The following is a 25,700-nucleotide window of genomic DNA, read 5'->3' on the forward strand; positions in this document are numbered from 1 at the left end:
TTGCTTTGCTGCAATAGTGAGCAGTTATTCTAGTCTCCCTTTAAAGCTAGGGCCACTCTTTGTCAGCATTTCTGTATGTCTGCAGGGAGAGGGCTTCCAGCTTAGGTCAGTCTTCTCTGTCAGCTAGTGTTCCGATTACCCTTTCTCAACAATATCCCCCCCCCTTATCCCCCTTTGTAAATACTGATTTTGTAGATTAAAGATCTGAAGGTTTTCTAATCAGTGGTAAGCCTACTTTTCTGTACAGTACAGAGTACAGGATTCATGTTTAAGCTTTGGCCACTCACCAGCTCTCTGACCTTGGGAAAGTTAATTAACCTCACAGAGCTCAGTTTAGTCATTTGCAATTTGGGAGTAACAATGATGACATCACATGAGTAAATGATGTAGGTGTATGGAAAGCGTATTCCTATTCCTATTCCTATTCTATTCTTCAAACCCAAACTCCACCCTTATTGGTTTCTGATGCCTCCTGAAGATGGCCCTGAACTTACAGTACTTCATTTTACATCATGAGTATTGAAAAAGGTAGTCTGTATCTCTTCCTGCCATACGTGCTGCATTTTGGACGCAAAACTCTTCCTCAGAAAACATGACTTCTAAAAAGCCATGTTTTTGGCTTACCTTTGGCTTTGGAGTCCCAGTGACTCTGCAAGTGAAAGTTACAGGCATTCCTTCAAATATCTTGTAATGTTTCAGCTTCATCTCAAAGAACGGCGCCACTCCATTTTCCACAGGCATGTCCCCATACTGAGCTTCGTCCCCCGATTCATCCACCGGAGACCTTTCTAGCCTGTACTCGATTTCACTGATGAGTCTCTGTTCACAGCTGGAGACTCTGTATTCCTGCACCAAACAGCAAAGTGACATTAACAACCCCAGTCCCTGTGGCACTTGTGTCATGAGACCCCTTTCCAATCAGGCACTCAGAAGACAGTGATAGTTTTACCACAGAGCTCAAAAACAAGTCTGAGCCCAGTTCAATTCCATATGAAACAAAAAACATCTGGAAGTAAGTATATATGATATATCAAATTGTCTTCATCCAAAAAAACAAAACCCCCCAAAACTAAGAAGATGAATTCCTTTCTCTTCTCTTGGTGGGGCATGGGAAGGAGGGTGGGGAGAAAAAAGCAACGGCTATCTTTTCCTAAACTTCATAAAAATGAAGCATGATAGAACCCTGATTTCCTCCTGTAGGGCAAAAGCTGGCGCAGGGTGGTGCATTTCTCCAGAAGCGTAATAACAGTGCATGTGGCAAGCAGCTGCAATGCTACATAGCATTTTACCAAACAACGGGAAAAATGGCAGCGTGTTCTTTTTCACTCCAAACAATCCTCAGCCACATAACCTCTAGACTCCTTCTCAGCTCTGCAGCTCTGAGGACCTCTTTTCCACCATCTTTTAAAAAAATGGGATTGGCAGTCCAGTCAAAATGTTGGGTAAAAAACAAAAGCAAAGACCTCATCGTCACCCGATGGTGAGTAATGTGGGTCCTACAGGTGCTGGCTTACAAAGTACAATGAACACAAGGCAGCCTGTGATAAAGTATTTCCTACTTAATAATAAATAAAAGATTGTTTTAACTAGGTTTTCACTTAAAGAAGTTATTCAACCTTTAAAAAAGTTTGTTGGCTTGAGGAAAAAAATACACTATGAATAAAACTGCAAAACAAAAATACACAACTTGTTTTGTTTTGTCTAATTACTATGAAATTAATCAGTCTAAGAAGTGGCATTTTTTCCCTAGAAAGGTAGAACGAGAAATTTTTCACAATTTAAAGTTCAGAGCATCTAATGACAAATTCAAGTTTGTAACTAAGTAACAAGAAATATCACTTTGCAGTAATTTTGTTCATCTGATACTAAATAAAAATAGATATCGTCATAGTATAAAATTCATTATGTTCATATAATATATTCATATTATAAAATTCATATATGGCAGTAAAGATAGATACACAGGTTAATAAGGAAGAACATAAGAAAATAGATACAGTGAAAGAGTGGAAGGAGAAGAAAGGTGAAAAGCTTGACCTTTTGACCATCCAGAGGACTCCCTACAGAAGCATGAGGAGACCCAATTTCCTGTAATGGCAGAAAAAAAGAAGTGAAGACTAATAATAGAAATAAGAATCTAGCAAGATTTCTCATTTTCTGTGAGATTTTCGTGGTAGCTATATTTAACACAGAAAAACTTTCAGATATTGAAGGCAGATCCATTTCTCAATAAACACGAGTTTACTTGATCCTTTAAACTCGTTTTAAAAAGCTTACTTTAATATGGAGACTGTATCTGGAAACTCCAAACAGAAGCAGTGGAAATTAAAAAACAGCTTACATCAAATCCATGAAGTGACTTTTTTTGGTGGTCACAACAAAAACAGCATTTTAGGTTTTCTGCTGATTAGTGATTTATAACTACACAAGCAAAAGAAAATAGAGACCGTCTTTTCTGTACATAGATATTTTATTCTGACTAGATATTAAGAATATAACTGGAAATATTCACTAGGTAGTTCAAACAATTTCAGGGAAAATATGTTTCTCCACCCAAAACTGTTTTTCATTGAAGCATAGGACAGGAAAAACAGAAAGATACTTGGAAGGGAATAAACTGAACACTAGGAAGATAAAAAGCACAGATGTTATCCCCAACTGAAATAATTCTATCAATCACTTAATACAATGTCGGCACAAAGTACGTGCTCAATAAATAGAAATAAAATAATGCTTTTCTTTGACCTGCCCTCTACTTTCTACAGAATTGATCCCAAGAAGGGTGTCCATAAAGACCTAGTAATTGTCATTTTTCTAAGAAGTCCAGAGGAACACAGTACCTGATTAGCTGTTTCCTCTTCTGGCTCCTGAATATTAAAGACAGTTGCACTGTCAGCACCTAGTAATCGACGAGCCATTCTTTCTTCATATGTTAGCCTCTAAATGAAGGAAGTCACAAAAAATACAGAGGTAGAAAAATCACAATTATATACTGCCTCATGAAAAGGAATTTACAAAACCAATTAAGCAAGTTTTGATGTTATCTGTAAATATTCTTTCCCCACCTTGAGATACCTGTATATAAAAGGAATCTGATTCTTTCCCTTGTTTCAGTTGTCCTGCCTTTCACCTCCCCTCCTGGTCCAATGGCCTAATCCAATGTTGGGAGATGGGGTAACTAATTTTTGAGAGCCAACAACTGATATAGCACAAATTTAAGGGGATTAAAATAAGCACCAAGGCAGAAACCACATACAAAATATATGTCATGTCCTTCATGATTAATATTTAGTCCGGATGGTCTCTGCTTTGAGGGTCTCACCTCGGAGGGCATTTTCCTAGGCTGCTGTGTAACATAAGCAAATGTGGGCAAATACAAGAATCCACAAAGAATGATTACATATGGCTGAGTTAGCAAAAGGACTATGAAAGATACTTGCCGATGATAATAGCCACAATTCGTGATTCTACTTAGAGGCAAACGGCTTGCCCACAAGGCAAAGAGGTAATGTTTTTGCATCTAGCAATCAACAATTTGGATTTGGCCAAAACCATATTTGCTAGGCCATTCTTACACAAAAGAAATGCCAACATTTTTGTTCTATCAGGCTGATTCCTGCTCTTGAGTGTTGGTTCTAAAATGCCGCAGAATTCCAGTCGGGGAGGAAATTTCAGGGACCATTAGGGGCACAACAAGTATTTAAAAAGAGAGAATAATTAGTAAGGCAGAATCTGAAAAAAAGAGTACAGAAGTTATTTCAGATACATTTCCAATAGAATACAAATTCTATTGGAAACTCTCTAATCAGAAAAATATGTTGGATAAATTTACAATTTCCAGTAATTGCTGGTTCCAGTCCCAGCTGAGACCGGGAAGTGAAACAAGTCAAGTGCCAAATGACAAATAGTCCTGAAGTTCAAATTATTTCATTTCATAAAGAAGGAGCAGAGGACACAAAGAGGTGGAGGTAGGTGTTTGTTGCACGGAGTGTCTCACTCCACTATTTTATTATTTAAATTAATTTTACCACGTCTGTTTTAAAAAAAAAATGAGTTCAGCTTTCAAAGCAAGTTTTAAATACCTGCTCCCTTAAAAGCCTTCCCAATGTTTTCATGGAGAACTGTATTAACATTAAAGGGAGGACTACAGTAATTTCCACCCTGTTCTTTATAAGCAGAAAAATACAATTTGAAATCCAGCCCTTCACCAGAATGCATCTGCTACCATTAGAAGCCAAACTTACTTCATAGTTCTGTTTCTAAGCACTATTCCATGTATACACAAGCTCTATACACAGAAGCCAAAAATAAGTAACAGGATAATATGTAACATTAGGAAAAAGTTGTTTCAAGGCCCGATTTTCTAAAAAGGGAAATCTTTCTGGTTCTTTTAAACTCTGAAAGGTGGAAATCTATGGAACTTATTGTGAATGTCATTCACTGCTAAACAAATAAACATACAAAAAATATATATTTATATGTAAAAGATGTATATATCACATACTTATACATAGTATGTTGCAACAGCTTATAGAAGTCTTACTTTAGAGAATCTTACTCCATAGGAATAGGTATTTAAACAACAAAAAAGTAAAAAAAAAAAAAAAAAAAAAAAAAAAGGTGAGATGCCTTTCTTTACCTGGCTTGGAAAAGTTCCCATAAGTACTTGTTTTCATCTTTCAGAAGCTTTAGTTTAGTTGACAGAGCCAGGGAAAACTTACAGACTATGTACATGTACACATACAATGACTTATTTCAGGGAGAAAATGTTTTCGTTTTGTGAAAATCTTCTATTCTCAGTGAAATGACTAACACAAAATCTCATTAGAATTTTAATCTTCCTGAACTCGAATTAGGATGTCCTAATTATTAAAATCATCATTTAACTCCCCTCCTCTATTCCCCATTTTTTCAATCGAACAGGGTGTGTTCTCACTTTTTTATTTATCAACACTTGATAATTAAAATTCCTAGGAAACAATTGCATAGAGAGCGTTGTACTCTAAAAAAGGTGTCTGAAAGGGAGACTTTATAGAAAGAGGCCCTTTTCCTCTGTACTTAAGAGCCAAGCAAATTTTTTCTGGTACTAATTCTATAATAAAGCTACAAAAGGCTCCTTTCCTTTACTTGGGAAATTTATTTGCTAGACTTGCTTTTCCTGTACCATTAAAGTAGTCTGATGTGATAAGAAAAGGTCAGTAAAAAGCAAAGAAAAACAAGTGATTTCGAGGAAACGTTTAAATCTAATGGAGAAAACGTCTTTTATATGTGTGTGTGTGTATATATATACATATATACACACACACACATTTTTGAAACCATATCTATATGTCTATAATTCTGCAGCCTTAAAACATGATTTTTTTCTTGAGTTTAGCTGTCTTGCCCTGACAAACAAGAACAAGATTAGATTGTGAAACAGGCCTTACTCTTTCAGATTACTGAGTCAGTATCTAGTAATTGTCTAGTAGAATAGAACTAGACGTCAGCAATGGTTTCTTTAGTAAAGATCTTTTTTGTGTCTAGGCAGTATGTCATCGAATCCCAATTCGCTGCTTTGGGGTAGATACAAATCATTCCACTACACCTCCTCCCTCCCTCCCCACCCCGCCCTCTAACCCGTCCCTCCCAGGGATTTGTTCTTACTAAGTATTACATCACCACTTCTCCTTTATTCTACCCAGACCTAGACATCAGCCCTTCCCCCTTCCTTTATCTCCAATGTGTTATCTTCACTCCAAGAATGGTTGCGTGACTAGGAGGAAACAGTGAGGACCTAGTATAAGTTATCTGGTTCACTTTTTCCCCTTTTCCCCATATTCAAGCCGTAATACTAAGGGGAATGCTGATTCAGGGGTAATAAAATCAATTTTGTGGGCAAATGTTTGCCGCCTAAACCTTAGTGAAGTGAGGGAAGAGCTCTCTGATGTGGGGTGCTAACACTCCCATTCGGGCCCCAAATCTCAGTACCGGCTGGCCGTTGTTCAGGAGGTCCTCCTTGAAGCGAAGCTTACGTTCCAGGTCTTGAATGACGGCATCTTTCGTGCCTTGAATCTCTTCATCAGAGGCGATTCTAGCAGTCCTGTTGGCTTTCTTTGGAAATCCCCTGCAGGACAAAAGCACAAGGCTGTATAGTCACTTGTCAGGCATATAAATCCAAGTCAAACATTCAAGTCCAACAAAGAGCATTGTGTGTCAACCTGTCTCTTCCCACTCTTTTTTTTTTTTTTTTTTAATGTTACATCTATTCCAACTAATTATGGAAAGAACCATGAAAGCTGGTTTCAGTGTTCAGGCAACACTAATTTGAACCAGTTCTCAGAGGACATTCAAGAACAATAGGGGAGGGTTCCTCAATGGTTAGACAAATGCCAAGGATAGGGAGGCAGCACGTTGAGTGAAAACATGACGTGGTTTGTAATCAGACCTAGGCTTCAAATCCGGCTCTGCCTTGTATTAGGTTTGTGACTTTGGGCAAACTTAACATTTCTTACAAACAGGTATGAAAACATATACCATGTAACTGTTGAGGGGATTTGAAAGAGAACATACTTCTTTCATACTTTCATAAATTCAGTCCTTCTGATCCTTCGTAATCAGTGAATTCAACAACAGTGCTTAGCCCATTCTAAGCAGATATTAATATACTTATCCTAACTTGATTAGGGCAGGCTGATATTATAGGATAAGGTCCATTTTACACTGGAGGTCTCTGGAGGGTCTGTGGGTCCTGCTATGCCGGGTACACCCCAAACCCCCTAAACCTGCTGCAGAGCCTAGGGATCTTAGGATAGGGGACACACCACAACCTTTCTTTCCAGGGGCAGCCACCATGCCCTGAGCCACGAGAGTAGGGGGCATTGATGCTGGATGCTTGAGGGGTGCGGCAGAATCAACTTTTATCTGTGCCCCAAGTAATTTGCTCCCTAGTTCTCCTTTTCCCTCACAAGACTATGGGTCAGGATTAATAAGACATGGGACACTATACCATGGAGAACATGAATGCCCCCCACCTACCCATATCACCAAAGATAAATTTAAAAAACAATGTCAGGTTCAAAAAAAAAAGCAAGTTACGGAGAACACATACAGTGTGCTTCCACGTGCAAACAGGCCCCATCTGAGCAGTGTGCCCGACGCCACGGCAGTGGGGCTCAGAGAGTAGCGTTTGCACCACCAGCAGCACCGCTGTCACCCGGGAACTTAGAAATCCAGAGCTCTGGCCTCACTGCAGACTTACTGAATCTCTGGGTTAGGGCCCAGCTCTCTAGGTGCTTCACGTACATACGAAAGTGAGAGAAACACACTTAAGGAAACACACGTATGTATGCAAATTATAAAGAGAAGAGAGTGACTGATTAACTGAGAAATTCAGGGCAGTGGTTAGCCCCCATGCCACTGGGGCGGGTCCCATCGGGAGTTTCAAGGGGATCGAAACAGGTAAGATTTTCATGTTATTACTCTTTCTACATACACATTGTACATACTTCCTTATTTTTATCATATATTGTATGATGAGGCATATTTGAGTTAGAATGGCAGGTCTATTGTAAACGTGTCCTGGGATTTGTGTGCCCGCCTGATGTCACTCGGTTGATGTGGGAGAAGCAGCAGGTGCAGCATTTCACCCAGCAGGGCTGGGAAGGGACCATCACTAAGAAGGCAGCAGCACCTGACATCCACTGACAGCTCTGACCCAACCCTCAGCAATGACACAGCTTTCCCCCTCATCCAGAAGTAGAGCTAGTGCGTTCCTGTGAAACCTTTTGAAAGCTGAAATGGCATAAAGCAAAGCAGCAGTTATCCTTAATTTATATTAAGGGAAATATTTTTGTGTCTTCCCATACCCCCGAATAACCTATCCATGCATACCAAATATACTTAATTACATCCAGTCTGACGCTAGAGTAACACCCTTACAAGCTCCCCTGGGCTTTTCTGATACCTAAGGACCAATCTTGCTCACAGATGCACAAAATAAACGGAGATAAAGCCCAGACGCTCAGACACAGTTCAAAGCTACGTCGTTCCCGGGGAAGGAGCTTGGTGGGGCCACTCTCACCGTTGGGCTGCTGCTGCCTCTACAACGGCTCGGCTCGTGCAAAACAATTCTGAATGCTGCTTTCACTTTTTGCATATTTTCGTACGTGAAAATCCTCTTCCGATTTCTTTCAGTTAGCCAAAATAGGTACTGACGTAGGCCTTTTGGAAATGCAAAGTGACCTAATGTAGACTTTGGAAAAGCCATGGACTCCGGGGTCCTGCTCCTGGTCTTCCCAACAGCCATTCTTTCCTCCTGTCCACTCCCCTTTGCTTTCTTGCTGAACTTCCCCCGCTTCTGTTGGGTGTCCACCCTTCAATGTACTTAGAAAAGGTGACCTCCACCGCTCGCCGAACTCAGGAGCGATCGATCTAAGTCAGGCTGAGGGTCCCAATCCCCTGGACAGTGATGAGCCTGGTCAGACGCATGCAGTGGAGCCCTGGCCGATGAGACTGGAAGAATGGGGGTGGGAGCCAAAGTGTGTGCTGTTCTAGTTAGAAATTTCCCACCTTTAAAAAGAAACACAGAAGTGCCCCTCGTCTTTCACTGGTTACCATTTTATCAAAAGTGTAATATCAAAAACTGCGGCATCCACTCTGTGATAATGAGGGGGAAACCCACAACCTGCCAATGATGACAGCTTAGAAAGAAGACCCTGGGTCCCTGATTGTTTTGGGGACACCGTATTAACCGATCCTGGAACTGCCTGGCCCACACTTGTTATGTAAATCAATCAACCCCCTGCGTTTAATGTGCTCATGGTTGAGTCTTCTTTTACCTACAGTGGAAAAGCTCTGATCGCTTTTCCAGGTCTTTCCTTTCTAGTCGTTTGTCCCTGAAGTTCAAATAGGATGATGTTAAGACACTGGTTTTAAAGAAAGAAATGTTAAAGAAATAAAATACGGTGATATCCTAGCAAAATGGCTAGTCAAACTTTAAGTTGTATCCCACTCCCTGGAAACTGATCTTGACTTTTAAGGAGCTGGACAATAAGCTTGAGACATATCAATAGCAAGAGCCATAGGAATTATGATTTACAACCTTAGTTTTTAGTACCACGCAACCCTTTAACAAAAATGTGCCTAGTTTGCCAGTTTTCCTGAGCCTGGAGTCTCTCCCGCTTCCTCTCTTTCTTCAGGCAGTATCACCAGCCTTCAGGCTTCAGTTTAATGTCTCCTCAGAATGGAGGACCCTAAGTCTACCCCATTACGTACCGGAACACGTTTGTTTTCTTCACAGCACTTCTCACACGCTATCATTCTATGTTCTGTTAGGCTGTCTTTCCCTTACCACGCCTCTTTCGTTCACCACAGTGCTTGTCAAACAGCAGCCCCCCCAAATACCATTCATGGAATGAGTGAATGAATGTACTCCACTTCTGTCCTCTCTCTGCTTTGCCTCCTCAGGCAAGAAAGTTTGTGCCAGAGCTATCTGAATCAAACCACAAGTAAAAAGTCAGGCTCAGAACAGAAAAAATCACACAAGTTTGGAAATGAAGTTCTGCTTTGAGAACTTCATCTGAGAACTAGAAGAGCTGGGCCCCGAAGTCACCTGAAAAGATAATAGTAACGACAGCTAGCTAGCTCTCGGCGACATCAGATATTATTGGGAACATACAGGTTCCCATTATTGCCATAAACCAGAAAACATACACCAGTTGCACAACCATGGGAGGATGAGCAGCCTCTGACAGAAGGCTTCCCTATGTTTCTCCGGAAACGACACTGAGGGCTATGTTCCCTGCACAAATGAGAAAGGACGAGGTGAAAGGGCAGAACAGATCACCTAAACAGAGACAGAGAACTGTGTTTTTAAAAGACGGCCTCAAGCTCTCTTGAACAAGTAAATACCTACTATCTATTTACGACCGAGTAAGTCCTGTTGCTTAAGGAGCATTTCTCAGCACACATGACTCTTAGGGGACCTCAGAACAACAGCTCTGGGACATTTCATACAGAAGACATTCACCGGGGTTTGGGTTTCTGCCATCCAGGTATTTTATCATTGCAGAGGACAAATAAAATTACTCTTTGTTCCAAAGAAAAACCCTGATCGCTCTGTATTTCTTTTAACAAGCCAATTCCCTAAGCATATGAAGACCACCACCAATAGAAGAACATGTACTTCAGCCATCCCCACTTCCCCCTATTTTTAACACCGTATTTTCCTTTACTTGCAGGATTTAAGGTACACATATTTGCTTGGTTCTGAGCCATTAACACTGAAATGAAAATCAATCAATTGAAAGATGTGAGAATGTTGAACAGTCGTCGTCACACAAATATTTACGGAGCACCCAGCTTCATCACTTCAGTGTCAACACCATTCTGTGTGACACAGTGAAGACAGCCAAATTGTAAAGGGTGAGCTTTGATCCCAAGAAGTTAATAATCGGGTAGGAGGATAAGGGACATACTATGACAGCAACTGCAGTTGCAGTGGGAGTGAAAAAGGAGGAGGAAAGAATGCTGGCTGGAATGACCACAGAAGATTCCATGAAAGAGGAAGCAGCTGAGATCTTGACTGCAGACGACGATGTGGAGAACTGGATGGGGGAACAGTCCCACCAACACCACCACAGGCACCGGAGTCAGAATCTTTGTTTTTTTTTTACCTTAAATGCTGTGTGGCTGGGGCTAGTTACCTAATGGCTGTGTGCCTCAGTTTCCTTCTCTGTAAAATGTAAGATGTGGGTATCAGTAGCATGGGTCTCATAAGGTTACTGGGGAAACGACATGAGCTAACATATTAGGTTGGGGCAAAAGTAATTGCAATTATTTTTACCTGTGTAAACCGCAACTACTTTTGTACCAACCTAATATAAACCACTTAGAGCAGTGCCTGGCATGGCAAGAGGAGCTCCGGAGAGGCCAACAGAGATGACCCAGCATGGAAATGAATCCCGGAAACAAGACTGGCCGAGGACAACAGAATGAAAGAGGGAAAGGCATTTAAAAAGATGCCAAGAATTCTTGGGCAGCATTTCCAAGAGTGTGGAAATAAGCTTTAGTGATCGGCGTTTTAGTCCTCAACTCTCTTCAATGTGCTAGGGACACATGGGGAACAAAACTGAGTCACTGTACTCACAAAAATTATATCTCATGGTAGGGATGGCGGGGAGAGAGAGAGAGAAGGGAGGACATATCTGGAGGTGGGGAGTGCTGTGAGGTGACAGGCATGTGAGTAGATGGCTATAGTAGACGGTGCAGCCAATCACAGGTCTGAGGAGCCGACACTACAGCTGTGGCCCAAGTGACAGGAAGGTGACGGCTGTGTCCTCACACAGGGAGAGCCAGGCAGTGCAGAGGTCCTACGGCCAGAATGAGCCTGGCAGGGTCAACGGGGAACTGCAAACCTTGAGGAAAGAGGTGTAAGTTACAGCATTTCTCATACTTGTTTTAATGTGGACCTTTTAAAAGAGTCTCTCCTTTGAACTAACATAATTCAGAAAATACTTGTGTTAAAAATGGGGTTAGTATGTGACTCTGGGTGGTGAACACACAATGGGATATATATGGATGATGTATTACAGAATTGGACACCTGAAATCGATGTAACTTTACTAACAATTGTCACCCCAATAAACTTTAATTTTAAAAATAAATGCAGTGAGTACGTAAGGTTAGGGTTAGAAACCAAAATGGAGTTTCTGGAAAGGGACTGCACCAGGAAAGAAAAGCAGTTTTAAGTTTCTGAGGCAAAGTTTTGGCAATTGGGTTTGTTTCCCTAATTCTGCGACGGAGTTTAATGTAACATGGCTGTGGTTTGCTCCCCCAAATGGCACCTAGTTTTGATAAATGAAGAGCAACAACTCGTTAGGAAATAAAAAGAGTACCTGGTGATAAAGAGATGATTTGTACAATTGAAAAATAAAATGCTTCTTCCAAGTAAATTGTTATCCAAACCAGCCCTCTTCACAAAAACCCATACTCAGAAACAAACCTCAACCAGTAAACAATTCATACAAGTCTGCCACACGAGATACGCCAGTGTATACACACTCAGCTCAACTGTGCCGAAAACATTACCGATCTGTTTACTCTAGCTTCAACAGTAAGTCACTTACCATTTAAAAATAATACTCATGTGGTCGGGGGTAAAAACATCTCAAACATACACACAGCATCTGGAAGGTAAATCTTCCAGATTCAACTACCAAATCCCAGAAGGTTTTCTTTCTCTTGGCTACTGAATAATTTGGAAGCATCCGTCCCGTGATATACCGTTGTAGGTCAGTCCTGCCAGTGTATTTCAGAAAGTCAAATCTCTAGAGTACAACACTGATTTAAGAGGTCACGCGCCTGTCTAGCAACCGGAGACATTTTTTTTTTAACTACGAAAAGTCCTCTTCTATTCTCCTCTTCTCATATTCAGTGACGTCCAATGGCAACAAAATTCCAGAGGAAGCAAAAGCAACAACATGTGGGCATTCAGTTATCCCTCATCTTCAAGAATGTAATATATAAATTCACACATAAAAGAATCCAAGATACACAAACGGAGTTTTTAAAATAGCAAAAGCCAAAGCTGTTCAGAGGACAAGTGGGTACCTAAAGCTGATACTTAAAGGAAAACAGGTAACTGTATACGACTACAAGTTCTCTTCACATCACCTTTTGGGTTCTGTAAAGAATAAACTCACACACGTGTACGTGCTACGCCTCCTCGTTCACCATCCAAGACTGAGCAGGTCTCATTCTGAGCTCCTCCTGGGGCAGACATTGCCACAGAATCGTCACTGGTCACAACAGGCCCTGAGCCCTCTCCAGCTAATCTGCTGGGAAATACTTCTGCAGGATTGCATACAACTTTGTGCAGAATCCTCTAAGATACAGGACCCTCATGGAGCCCAATAACAAGACCCTGGGACAGCCCCCGACCCCTTCAGGCCTCTGACTCTAATGGGGAGTGACAAGGCCCCCACCTACCTGTTTCCTGCAGGACAGGAGAACGATGACATAACGTCTGCAAAGTCCAATGCAGCTTTTGTCTTTTCTATCTAACCACTGTCTTGACTTGAAAACTGTCTAAAGCACATCTCAATCTGTTTACAGGCTTTTCCTGAAGACTCAAGGATTTTGTTTCATTGCTCTGCAGCAGTTTTAATTACGAAATATCAGACATCAGATTTATTAGTGATAAACCTGGGCAGGACACCTTAGGCTAGCCCTAATAAACACCCTCCCTGCTTAAGCTTATTCCAGAACCCTGGGAAATCCCTTCACCGCTTGGGGCCTCTCCCCTTGAATGTTGAATGTTGAATGATGACAGTGTCTCCACCTACCTGTTTCTTATAAATCAGGGAAAAAGAGCGGGACAATGACAACATAATGTCTACAAAGAGCTGAGTGCCTGTGGAATAAAAGCTCTCATTGGTACATCTGTATAAAAGCTCTTATTGACACATGCTTTTACTTTTCACAATCAGGGGGTAACATTTTAAGCCAAAGCCCTACTTGTGTAAGAGAGGCAATGGAGAGTATAAAGCATTATAGCCCTCTGGCTATGCAGCACCCCCTTATGAGAACAGATTCCAAGAATGTGAACGTGAGCAAAAACTACAGTGCCAGCCTGGTCCTCGAGGATGGATCTGACCTGATTCACCTTGAGCTAGGTACCACCGCTCAGAGACCAGCAGTGAGAACTGCCCCACTACCCCCAGGTGGCATTCCCACAACCCTCTGGATTCCACCATCTCTCTGGGCTGATTTACTGTGTAGAAAGACAGGGATACAGCAGTGGATACTGTAAAACTAACTACCAGCAATTGTGAGGTGAGTAGAATACATTAATTTTATGAGCGCAAACAGATTTCGTTCTAAGGCATGTTCTCGCTGCCTCCATCTGAAAGATTTCATCAACTTAACATTTGTGTCTGTCAGCAGGTTTGAGGAGGGCGATCTTTTCTCTGCTAGTGACCCCAGAAACCTTGGGGAGGAATGTAGCAGTCTGTAGAAAGAACGGCACTAGAGGAACTGGATGTGGAGAAGTTCCCCAAACCGCAGTGCGAGGCTGGGAGAGACCCAATCATTTGTCTGGACTTCGTGGTTTATCACTGGCATCCAGGGACTTTGTTCCCTACCTTGACCTCTGCTACCCAGACACTTGAGAAACAGAATCTTATCTACACAGACTATTTAGAAACTTAGTGTATTTAACCAACCTATTCTTCAATAAGGACAATGCTAAACATACAAACAACCTAAAATAGCTAGTATGCAGTTGACATTTAAGAAAACTGAGAAATCTAAAATTTGTATTTCAGATTTTGTTAAAACAAGGCAGCCCCCCCTCCCAAAAAAAAACACACAAAAAACTCATGTATTTCTACTACACTGAGTCATGTATAATCAATCTATTTACTGGAACTTGACCTATGGAAAAACCGTCGAATCAGAGAAATAATACATGTTAAGTGAAACTGAATTTGCTGTCATAATGACCACAAGTTACCAATGAAATATAAATGAAAGTAATTTAAAAGATTCATTTGACAAGAGTTTGGCAGTTCCTACAAGTTCAAGGATACCAATTAGTCATGGCAGCCCTGAAAGGGACACTCAGTCTCTGGCAAATTATGTGGATGATTATGATGGATAAATAGCTACCTTGTTGTTTTTGATTCAGAATGCAAGGGAAGGATCCCACAATAAGCCAGAGGGAAAAATGTTTCGAAAGCTCCATGTATCAAAATAATACAATGACTTCTTCAAGTGTGTGATTTAGCACAGGAAAATTCCTTGAAGACAAAGGGTAACCATATCACGATGTCTTCTTAGGCTGACATAGAACTAAAAATCTGCAGCCTTGTATTGCCACTTATCTTTGGTGTCACAGCACCTAACCACCTTTATGGGATAGTTTTCTATAGCCACAAAATAAGCATGACCTCATTAATTTTTAAGACATGGCAGAAGTTACTGGATGGATTCTTTTATGGTAACAATGATAACATATTTTCACTCTATAAAATGAGTAACTAAAATGATAGATGCTGATAAGGAGCAAGTGCTTCTATTATTTGAAGTAAGCTCTTAAAACTGTGTATCTTAAGAGAATTTCAAAGTCAAAGAATAAACCACTGTTTCAACGTAGGATGATAAAAGGGAAGACCACCCAATGTCTCCATAAACTAATCTTGATCAAATTCTATATGAGGAATGTTAGACAGATTATTTATACAGTACTCATCTTCCTGGGAAGCAAGGTTTGGTACCACTTCATAGTAAGAGAGGACAAAAAGTGTTATGAAACAAACTTCCACTTTTTGAATCTAACAGCTTCTTTGTAGCAAGATAATGCTTCATTTCCTAGCAGACAAAAAAAAAGCTCAAACAGAAATGTAGGGGAGAAAGAGAAAGGATTTCTCAGGCAATCTGACTGCCTCAACTTTCAGTAGAAGCCCATTATCACATCATTACTATAAAGACTCCCCCCTTTTGTTCAACTTATTTATGTATTCATTTGACTGAACTTTTTCCAAAGAAGATTAGAGAAGAAGCCAGATTTCAAACTCAGATTCATGCAATCAACATTTAGAAAGTGCCGAACGAAACAAGACATTGCTAACTGAATCTTCTTGACATGCCTTACCAAAGTCAAACATAGCAAAACACGGTGGTTCTAGTGCATCCTAGAATGGAAAACTTCTTCGTATGAATGGAATAACCTGAACTCTAAGGTCTTCTCATTTTTCTTCCTTTGTAGGGTTTCCTTCTTTTCTCTCTGAACAATATTGGGATTCTGGCAAACTCTGAAGTAGGATTTCAACAGGAAGATTTGAGATATGGGAACTGGCTTGACCTCTGCTAGCACGTACTTACTTCTGAACTCTTTAGTAAAATGAGTGTGTGCTGTCACTCACTTTACTCGTCAACAAGATGTTCCAAACCCCTGCACAATGTTTCTTTTGCAGGCTTTACTGTACTTTTGTAGATGTCATCTTATTTATCCTCACAGATTTTCTATGTAAAGATTTCAGAGAGCTGCACAGCTTCATTGTGACAGAAGGAAAGACAGGTATTAGGTAATATGCAAACAGAGAAATAGAGGATCCACTGTCATCTCCCTAGAGATCACAGTTGGATGGGGACAGAAATGGCACCACCATTTCTTCACTAGATTGCCCACGTCCTCACTTATTTGCATCCACCACATACATGTAAAGGCTTCTTAACCCTGTTAATATTTCAAAAACATTAAGTGTATACTTCATAACCAAGCCCCTTCACATCTATTGTAATACTGACCTGAAATACTAAGATACATAGTTTGGTGGTAGGAACATGGATTTGGAATCGATATGGATTCCAATCTCAGTTTGGCGGCTCGGGGACAAATTTGTGTGAACACCGGAATCCTGAGCTGCAGGCGAGGCGATCATGCCTCTTACAAATGTATCAAAGGAGAGAAGATACATCAATTGCTTCGCACGCTGCTCATTCAATGGCAGCTAAGGCCAGTATCTAAAATGATTACGGGCACTGCCTCGACTTTGGGTCGTTCCTACGGAGACTCGTATTGTTTCACACGTTAGAAAGAGCGCTGACCTTGGTAATGAGAAGGTAGCTACGCAAGAACAGCTTAGTAAAGCTGCGGTGGTAAGAATGTGAAAATGGGACAGAGGCAAGTATGTGCAATGGGACAGAGGGAAGTATGTGCAATGGGACAGAGGGAAGTATGTGCAATGGGACAGAGGGAAGTATGTGCAATGGGACAGAGGGAAGTATGTGCAATGGGACAGAGGGAAGTATGGGCAATGGGACAGAGGGAAGTATGTGCAATGGGACAGAGGGAAGTATGTGCAATGGGACAGAGGGAAGTATGTGCAATGGGACAGAGGGAAGTATGTGCAATGGGACAGAGGGAAGTATGTGCAATGGGACAGAGGGAAGTATGGGCAATGGGACAGAGGGAAGTATGTGCAATGGGACAGAGGGAAGTATGTGCAATGGGACAGAGGCAAGTATGTGCAATGGGACAGAGGGAAGTATGTGCAATGGGACAGAGGGAAGTATGTGCAATGGGACAGAGGGAAGTATGTGCAATGGGACAGAGGCAAGTATGTGCAATGGGACAGAGGGAAGTATGTGCAATGGGACAGAGGGAAGTATGTGCAATGGGACAGAGGGAAGTATGTGCAATGGGACAAGGGAACCCCAGGGCTCCAGGTGGACGGGCGCGTTTCGCGGGCGCGTGTGGAGGGGGGAGGGGGTGCTGCTGTCACTCACGCGGGGGTGACGCCCTTGGGGAGGCCCAGGGCGTTGACAGCCACGGGCTGCGGCTGCGAGGGCAGCAGGGCGCTGAGGAAGGCGGCGGGCGTCTGGCTGGGGCCGAAGCGGGCGGCGGGCGAGGCCAGGCCCGCGCTGGGGAGCGGCGGCGGCGGCGGCGGCAGCGGGAACACGTCGGGCCCCGGGAAGGCGGCGGTGGGGCTGAAGACCGGGGGCGGCGGGGGCGGGGGCGACGGCGACGACGGGGACCAGGGCGCCTCGGCCTCGGCGCCGAAGGACTGCGCGAAGCAGGGCGCGGCCGTGCGGCCGAACTGCTTCATCGTCGGGGACAGGGGCGACGGGAGGCTGGAGGAGCTGGTGCTGGAGGCCGGCGTGCCGTGGCCGGACGCGGGGCCCAGGTTCTGCGCCGCGATGAACTGCTTGGGGCGCGCGTAGTTGAAGGAGCCGGAGGACTGCATGGCGGGGGCGGCGCGGGAGGCGAGCGCGCTCATGGGCTCCGGGGCGGCGGGCGGCGGCGGGCGGGCCTCCTGCTCCAGGCGGGTGTGCTGCTGCAGCTGCTGCAGTTTCAGAGGGTCCCTGGGGGGAGAGAAGAGCGACACCTTCAGAGGGGGAACCACACGGAACGCCGTCCCGGCCCGGGCCGGCCAGCCCCACGCGACACGCGCGGTACTGGCCCGCGGGGTCGCCTGCCACTCACGCTGGACAAAGCGCTACGTCGGCCGCGCGTGGCCGGGCAGCTCCGCGTCTCCCCCAGGTTTTGCCTAAGATGATTCACTCCAGTGTACAGATCGCGATGGAAAGTTGGTCCGACTTCCAGGGGCCATATTTCACTTTCGGAGAAACCGGCAGTATTAAAAGGAAAACTATTGACATAAGTCTCAGGCCTCTCATTTGGTGCCAGGTGTTAGAAAAAGAATTCTATCCGAATGAGAAAGTTGAAAACACACACATACGCAGACACACAGAAACTTGACGTGAGTTATTTTTGGCAGATTTAGGTTAGTCCAGTTTGGCAACTTCAAGGCTGTCAACTTTGCCTTCAGTAAATACCACAGGCTGATTTGGGGGGGGGGGGGGAAGATCCACTTTAATTTCTGCGTTTGTTCCCTAAAAAATATGCAAAATTTACTATACTAGAAGTTTTAATAATAAACCCTGAAAGGCCAATTATTTATACAAACCTTAATAAACACTGATACTGATATTTCTGCCATATCTGAAACATGCAAATGGCATCTACCTTTAACATGTGTTAAAGGTACATTGACAGGTGTTTAGTAAGCAATAACAAATCATTAATTTTATAATAATGCAGCTTTAATTGCCCAAATATTTTCCTTTAATCTACCTTTTTTTCCTTTATCTACCTAATTTTTCCTTTAATCTACCTTTAACATGTGTTAAAGGTAGATTAACAGGTGTTTAATAAGCAATAACAAATGATTAATTTTATAATAATGCAGCTTTAATTCCCCAAATATTTTCCATCGAGAAGAGACTGAATTTAAATTTTTTCAAAAAAGTGTAAGCAGATAGCAATTAGCTAAAATCTTACTGTATTTTACTCGTAAGCTTTCCTGCTTAACTGAATTTTACATCCTAGGTGTTTTCCTTTATTCCCGGCAGTGACCAATGGCTGTCAAAAGAAACCTCAACAGGAGATGGCACTACAACAAGCAGATACAACAGGAACAATTCCATGAATAGGCAAAGCTGTGCTCTTAACTTCAAATCTTTTAAACCTAAAAAACAAAACCCCCAAAGCTTCCTTATCCATAGGTATTTAATCTTCAAAATCAAGCTTTCATAAATTCAAAGCAATAAAAGGAATTGAAGCTGCTGATAAAAGATGAAAAAAACAACAGAATTGATATCTGTTATCAAGTACCATGAGCTGTTGAGAACATCAGCCATGAAGTTCTAAATTTTTTCCTGTTTTCTTTGCGCTTCTGTAATTATCCAGTAAAATGATTACCCTTAAATCTGTGAAAAGACAGCAAGAAACACCTTTGGGGGGAACTGGAAAGTATAAAAAGATGGTTCTATATGCTTAACCTGTGCACAGCATCAAACATTCCAACACCATAGAACGCTGTGGGGTCCTGCAGAACTTACTGAGCATTTTTACAAGCAGCCGCGCCACTGCTGGGATTCACCGGGACACAGAAGTTCCAGATGTCTCTGTGGTTTGGGTAGACTGTCCAGCACATGTGCTCCTGAGTTCATGTATTTAGAACGAGCCTAGGAATAGAACTCATAAAAACCACCCACCAGCTCTAAAACCACCCATCATCCTGCACGCACATTCGTTTGAATCCCCAAACGCTCCTTTCTGATGGCCCTGCCTTTACCATCTCCTACTTATTTCCTAACTACGACAAAATGCATCCTATTCCTGGATGGTTTTACCATCAACATTCAACTGACCTGTACACCTGGATTGCTAGTGATCTATGTGGCCAGCCCCAAAGCAACGTGCCCCTACGCTGGGCCAGCCCGGGCTCCCAACGGCTGTGCTTTAAGGTATTTTAAGCTTGATCTGGCATCAGCAAATAGCTGTGTAAGGGCTCTGGTGAGGCTGCTGCAAACATCATATCATGCCCTGGATGTGGTGCGAGGATTCTTCTGCCCAGGGTTAGGGAGTGGTTCCCGAGAAGCCAGTCTTCAAAGAAGCCAGGGCAGGAAAGCCCTGGCCACCACTGTACTGGTTCTAACGTTCTCCCTGGGGTCAAGCCTACCACGTGGGCATTAAAAAGAACCACCAGGTTTGCTAACCTAAGTGAGCTCAAAGCTGCTGAGATGCTGCATTTAATACTAAGGGACAGTTCAAGAAATTACGAACGTAGCGTTTTAGAACGTAGCATTTCATGAGTAATGAACAGGCATACTGGTATTTTTGGTTACTAGTATTGACTGCAATGATAAACTCTGCTAGTGGTTCCCTCCATTTCCTTCTCCCCCATTTTGCACCGGGTGAGAAATACAACCTGCAGGGAACTGGAGGGAGGGGGGAGGGAGAACAAAGCAGGTATTTTGAATCTTTAAGTGTCTGACTTGATTTCTGAGCAAATCATCATTTAAAATATACTGGAGTTAAATGGCTCTGACACCTGGATTCTGAGATGATGCGATACACAATTCCAAGTTGTTTCCTCAGTTCTCATTACAATTTTTTTTTTTAAATTAAAGCTGATTTTCACTGAGATAAAAAGGCAAAGTGACTGAAAGGTACCAGCAGGGCAAGACTGCTTGGGGCCTTTGGAAATCACTTAGAAGTTATTGTAAAAATGCATCACTTTTCTGGTTTCCCCATTTTTGTCTGCTGCTCTTCCTGTGAACATGAAATACAATGGAAACTGAACTGAACCTGTTGGAAGTACTGTGCAAAGGCTGAAAAGTTGGGTTGACAGTTCTAAACTGCCCTAGTCACAAGTACAACACGTTGAGAGTCATATTGTTAACGCCTTCAGTTTTGCACAACTCATCCCTCCCATCACTCCCAGCTTCCTTCCCCCCCTTCACCACACGCCCAATTCAAAACAACCAAGCAATTCCCCACTCCTACCCCTCCTTCAATTCTAAAGGTTTCAATACTGAAAGAAATGAGACCTCTAGAGTTTTTCACCATGCACTTGTCACAGTCCATTTACAAATGGGAAAGGAGTTTTCAGTACCTTGCTCAAATCACCGAGCAAGTTACCTGCAGAGTCAGGTTATACCTGTGTCTGTCCCTGGCTCTTTTCGCTACACCAGGCAGGTCAACAGAAAAGAACCCTGATCTCATACTAGACTTGGGGTGGGGGTCGTTGTGTAAGTTATGTATGTCTAACCACTGTGCTGTACACCTGAAACTAATATAATATTGAATGTCAACTGTAATGGAGTTGTTTTCAACTTTTAAAAAGTAGTAAAAAAGAACACTGACCTTCAGTATGATTTAAGAAAAGAAAAAAAAAAAATCTGTGGTCATCTTTCCCTCCTAAGCATTTAACTCTTATGCTTCTTTGCAGCCACAGCACCCCAAGCCTTCGGAGTCTGAATTATCAGTCAAGGTTTGCTTAATTATTTACATATTTAAGAATATATTGAAGAAAATCTGACTTCACACTTGATTCTTTTTAGGGTGAAATGGTGCAAAGTTGAGAAGATGGTGGAAGCTCAGGAAGAGGGCAAATAACAACTCAATGGATTGCCCTCCTTCATTACAGAAAACCAACAGCCTCCTAACCTACCCAAATGGTGTGGGCACAGCTTTTAACAAGAAATTGCACAGATAGTCGGATGGGGCAAACATTCAGATTTGATAGATGTAGAACCCAACTTAGTTTCCAATTTAGTAATCTCTTCTGCCACTAGATTAAAGCAGAAAGTAACCAGGTGAGCAGCAGGGTGATACAGGAGGAAAAGGCTACACTCCCAGTTGGACGGCACTGGCTTGGAACACAACTCCACTAGCTACTAACTGTGGGGTCACTGTGAGGGTGAAATGAGCACAGTGCCTGGTGCAGAGTAGGAGCTCAATAAAGGTTCCACAGCAGAAGAAAACAACCCCTTCGATCCTGGTTACTTTACCAAATGGGCCTTTGAAAAATGGAGATAATGTTCTACTTACTGCAGGGGATTTTCCTGTTCATCTGTCCCCCTGTAGGTAGCTGGCAAGGGGGAACAGCAGTGGCGTGTGGGGACATGGGGAACTGGAGATGGAGGATGAGCAGCCAGACTGGCTAAGATAGCTGGGCTCCACAGTTGCTCCTCACCCTAGCAGGGGTGGAAGATGAGGGATAGCACTTATTATGTACCTGGCACCGGACTGACTCATTTACAACAACCCTAGGGGGTTAGTATTATTATCCCCATTTTTAAAATTCCCCATAGGTTAGTAAGGTCAGGAATCTGTCTAAGGGCAGAACCTGGAGGTGAAGGGCTGGTTGGCTGGAAAGCTTGGCTTTACCGGTTCTCTCCCAAGTGCTCAGTAAACAAAAAAGATTAATTAAAATGTTAGTCATTGTTACTGAGTATCACTTTTTCTCTGGGGAACTGCAGCCCAAGCTCAAAATAAAGGATGTGAAAGTGAACTTCTGGAAAACAACTTTTATGTAAATTGGAAATTCCCAGTATACCTCTGGAGCAATGTCTGGATTGCAAGAAGGAATTTATCCCCTGTTCATTCTAATAAAGATGGAGTATTTATAACTGTCTGCAGAAACTCTTGGGATCATGAAGCTAAAAAACATTTGTGCTTTCAGAATAAATATGCTGTCGCTTTATATATTTTCTTTCATTTTTTTTTTTACTGTGTGATACAGAAGCCATTGATTGGGTGATGAAGAGTTACAATACTGCGCCCTCTGAACCGTGAGCCTTCTGGTCCTGCTATTTATAAGCACTTGGAAGGCAGGGACTGTGACATTAGTGTCCCCACAGCACTGACCCAGCACCCTCACAACACCCAATCCAATACTCAGTATGGCAGACACATGACTGTCAATGTCAACAACAGTGTTGATTTCTGGCGGCAATTTCTATACTCAGCTGGGTTCATCAGGCACCGTCAGAAGGACCATCCTACAGACGGCCCCATATGGGCTGGGGAGTTCTAAAACTTTTCAAATGAAGGTAGTTAAGTTAGAATTAGGGAACAGAGTGCTCGGTGTTCCTACAACATACTTGGATATTCCTTTTCTGGGTGGGAGTAGCTGAGGATCCTATGTATGAGAGCGCTCAGTACATTAATTCTAGGAACTTACAGAACATGAAACTCCCACAGGGCTTCAGTTCAAGGAGTACTCAGTAAGTTCCATCTACAACTATTATATTCGTACTTCAATTGTCCTGTTTTTTTCTATTACTCATGCTTCCATTCATGCCCTCATATCATAGAAACTGTGTCCACTTGCTGAGGGTTAGTATCTAACAACTTTGTTTAGCACTAACTTACTATTGCCCCTCAGTAAAAGGTATATAAATCACATTCTTAAGAACAATCATTTACACAGTAAAAATAAGATACCGTGTTTTCCCGAAAATAAGACCTAGCTGGACCATCAGCTCTCATGTATCTTTTGGAGCAAAAATTAATATAAGACCCGGTCTTATTTTACTAAAATATGACTGGGCCTTATTTTCGGGAAAACACGGTACTATATGGCAAATGAGAATGTATGACATTGGGTTGAGGGGAGGTTATACGTTAAGTACAAAAATAACAGAAGTTAAATACATTCCCCATACGATTGAGGGAGAGGGCAGTGATAGATTTGGATATTCTACAAAGTACCATAAACATGAGAGTATTAAAATCAAATTAAAATCGACCACTCCTTGAGAATGCATGTTGAACATGTATTGCAAAATGACATGAGTTTCTTTACAAAAGAAACCCATTCTTTGATCTCTAATTCATTCTGAGCCTTTTGTAAATCATGCTGACTCTAGACGAAGCCAGGACCGAGAGCAATTAATTACATAGGAGGGTTCAAGGAAGAAGTGACCTGAGTGAAGAAATCAGCACACGACTTGGGTGTCTTTTAGAAAGACTGGTCTTTTTTACTTAGAATAAGAACGGCATTTGGCTGTGCTACAGAAAAACAGTAGTGCTTTATGTCTGACTACATAAAGCTGATCTCTATTTGAAGTCATTCCATGCACCATGAGAAAGAGAGGGAGCGATTGCTGAACAATTCATAATCCTCCTGGGAACGTCTCCAGAATATCAAAGGATGGCTGTGTCTCTCATACAGCATGAGGAATAAGGACCAGGAGGCGGGGTGGTGGGGTACCAACAAGGGTCAATACTAACATGAGCTGAACCCTGCAGCTGACCTCCCAGACACAGAGGATTCTCCTTCCGGAGGTCTGTGGAGATCCAACTCTCCGTGGGGGTACACGGTCATTTACCCTTGTCAAGGCTACAGGATGTGGTCTAGAGCAGTCACAGTCCCACCAAAAGAAAAGGATGTGTATCCCAACATAAATTGTATGTGCTAAGGGACAGGCTTTGATGGTGTTTACCATCGTGATAAGCCTGATAAAGCTGAATGACGTGGACCTCTGGCATTTCAGCCTTAGCCTTTTTTGGGGGAGGAATGTGAGGTCAGGTTTAAAGGCATGAGCGCCACATCACACTGAAATGCCTTAAATGATTTTCATGTCTATTGCTGCATAGGCCAGTGAAAACAACAGGAAGATATTAGCTGCTGATTCTTCTAAAAACCATGCTCAAAGTACCTTTCTTTTTAAGAAAAATCTCTTTTCTAACCTTTTCAGTCACGACTTGAGGCAAAATCAGTGATCTCATTTCTAATGGAAACCCCAAAGAAAAGCTGCCTGAGAGGTACATGTTGGGGAACTTTCAGGTCTGAAGCGTAACTTTTTCTCTGAGATTTAAAACAACTGGGGAGAAAAAGATGGACAGACTTTAGGTCCTACAATGAAATAATTTGGCGTATTTTAAGGTTTCATATAGATCATGTTTCCTCAAATTCCCAACCCTTCTGTGTCATTTCTACTTTATGTTCGTTGACCTGAATATATCTAAAACAGTGGTGTGTAGTTTGTAAGAATGAATTATTCCTAAGGGCAAAAAAAGTGTCATATCTTTCAAAAAATATAACCATTACTTACTCACCAAATGCCTTTATTCTGTATCTATCTAATCACCAAATGGCTTTATTCTACTGAAAAAAACCAAAGAACAATTGTCTCACTTCTCTACCCCTTCCAAACATTTTATCGTCAACATCTCCTTCTCCAATCACATGTAAGAGGCTCAGTAAATATTTCTGGAGTTTAATTAAAATCTCCAGGTTTCTCTAAAATACAAAAGTAACTGTTCCATCAAGCCACATGGCACTCAGAAACACAGTGATGCACTTTTCTCAGGGAATACAGGTATCGTGCAAATAAAGCCACAACCACACAGGTTATTTACAAGTAAGAACACAGATGTTCAAACAGTTCAACTCTAGTTTGGCCATGAGCTATTGATGACTTTGGATAATCCATTTATCCTCTCTGGGGCCAAGTCTCCCAACTCTAAAATGGAAATGTACAATGTAATATCTGTAGGGTCCTAATAAACTTTCAGATTTTATAATCCTTACACTTTAGCCCAGTAACATTTAAACGTTATAGAGAAACTTATGTTAAAGGAAATTGTAAAGAATTAACCAAATCCCAGTATGGTGTTTATTCGTATACATGCCTTATGCATATGCTGTTTTCACATTTGTTTCAACTGTTTTTGAAAAATGAATATATCATTTTTGGTAAGAACAAATATATTTTAAAGACTTAGAGAGGCAAACTAAAATAATTTCACAGCAAATCTTATAAAAAGGATACTTTTTTGAGGGGAGGATACTTTTTAAAAAAAATTGTCATTAAATTTCTTGGGGTGACATCAGTTAGTAAAATTATATACTCTTCAA

At 42.0% G+C, this 25,700-nt stretch overlaps 1 protein-coding gene across 15 annotated transcripts in view; it reads right to left on the bottom strand.

Annotated features, from left to right (window-relative positions):
- PALLD (palladin, cytoskeletal associated protein) overlaps nucleotides 1-25,700 on the bottom strand; it is a 375,682-nt gene that overhangs the window by 24,696 nt on the left and 325,286 nt on the right. For 5 of the 15 annotated variants that reach the window (XM_081075474.1, XM_081075481.1, XM_081075485.1 and 2 more), the window contains 5 exons: nucleotides 17,272-17,847; nucleotides 5,971-6,106; nucleotides 2,841-2,939; nucleotides 2,038-2,088; nucleotides 625-846 (listed from right to left, as the gene is read on the bottom strand). In XM_081075474.1, coding sequence (XP_080931600.1) covers nucleotides 625-846; nucleotides 2,038-2,088; nucleotides 2,841-2,939; nucleotides 5,971-6,106; nucleotides 17,272-17,847 — 1,084 coding nt within the window. Of the gene's footprint in view, nucleotides 1-624; nucleotides 847-2,037; nucleotides 2,089-2,840; nucleotides 2,940-5,970; nucleotides 6,107-12,107; nucleotides 12,290-17,271; nucleotides 17,848-25,700 lie in introns of those variants that run through there. The other 10 variants (XM_081075483.1, XM_081075484.1, XM_081075476.1 and 7 more) reach the window with 4 other exon arrangements.

The sequence above is a fragment of the Rhinolophus hipposideros genome (genome assembly GCF_964194185.1).
Source record: "Rhinolophus hipposideros genome assembly, chromosome: 16".
NCBI lineage: Eukaryota > Metazoa > Chordata > Mammalia > Chiroptera > Rhinolophidae > Rhinolophus > Rhinolophus hipposideros.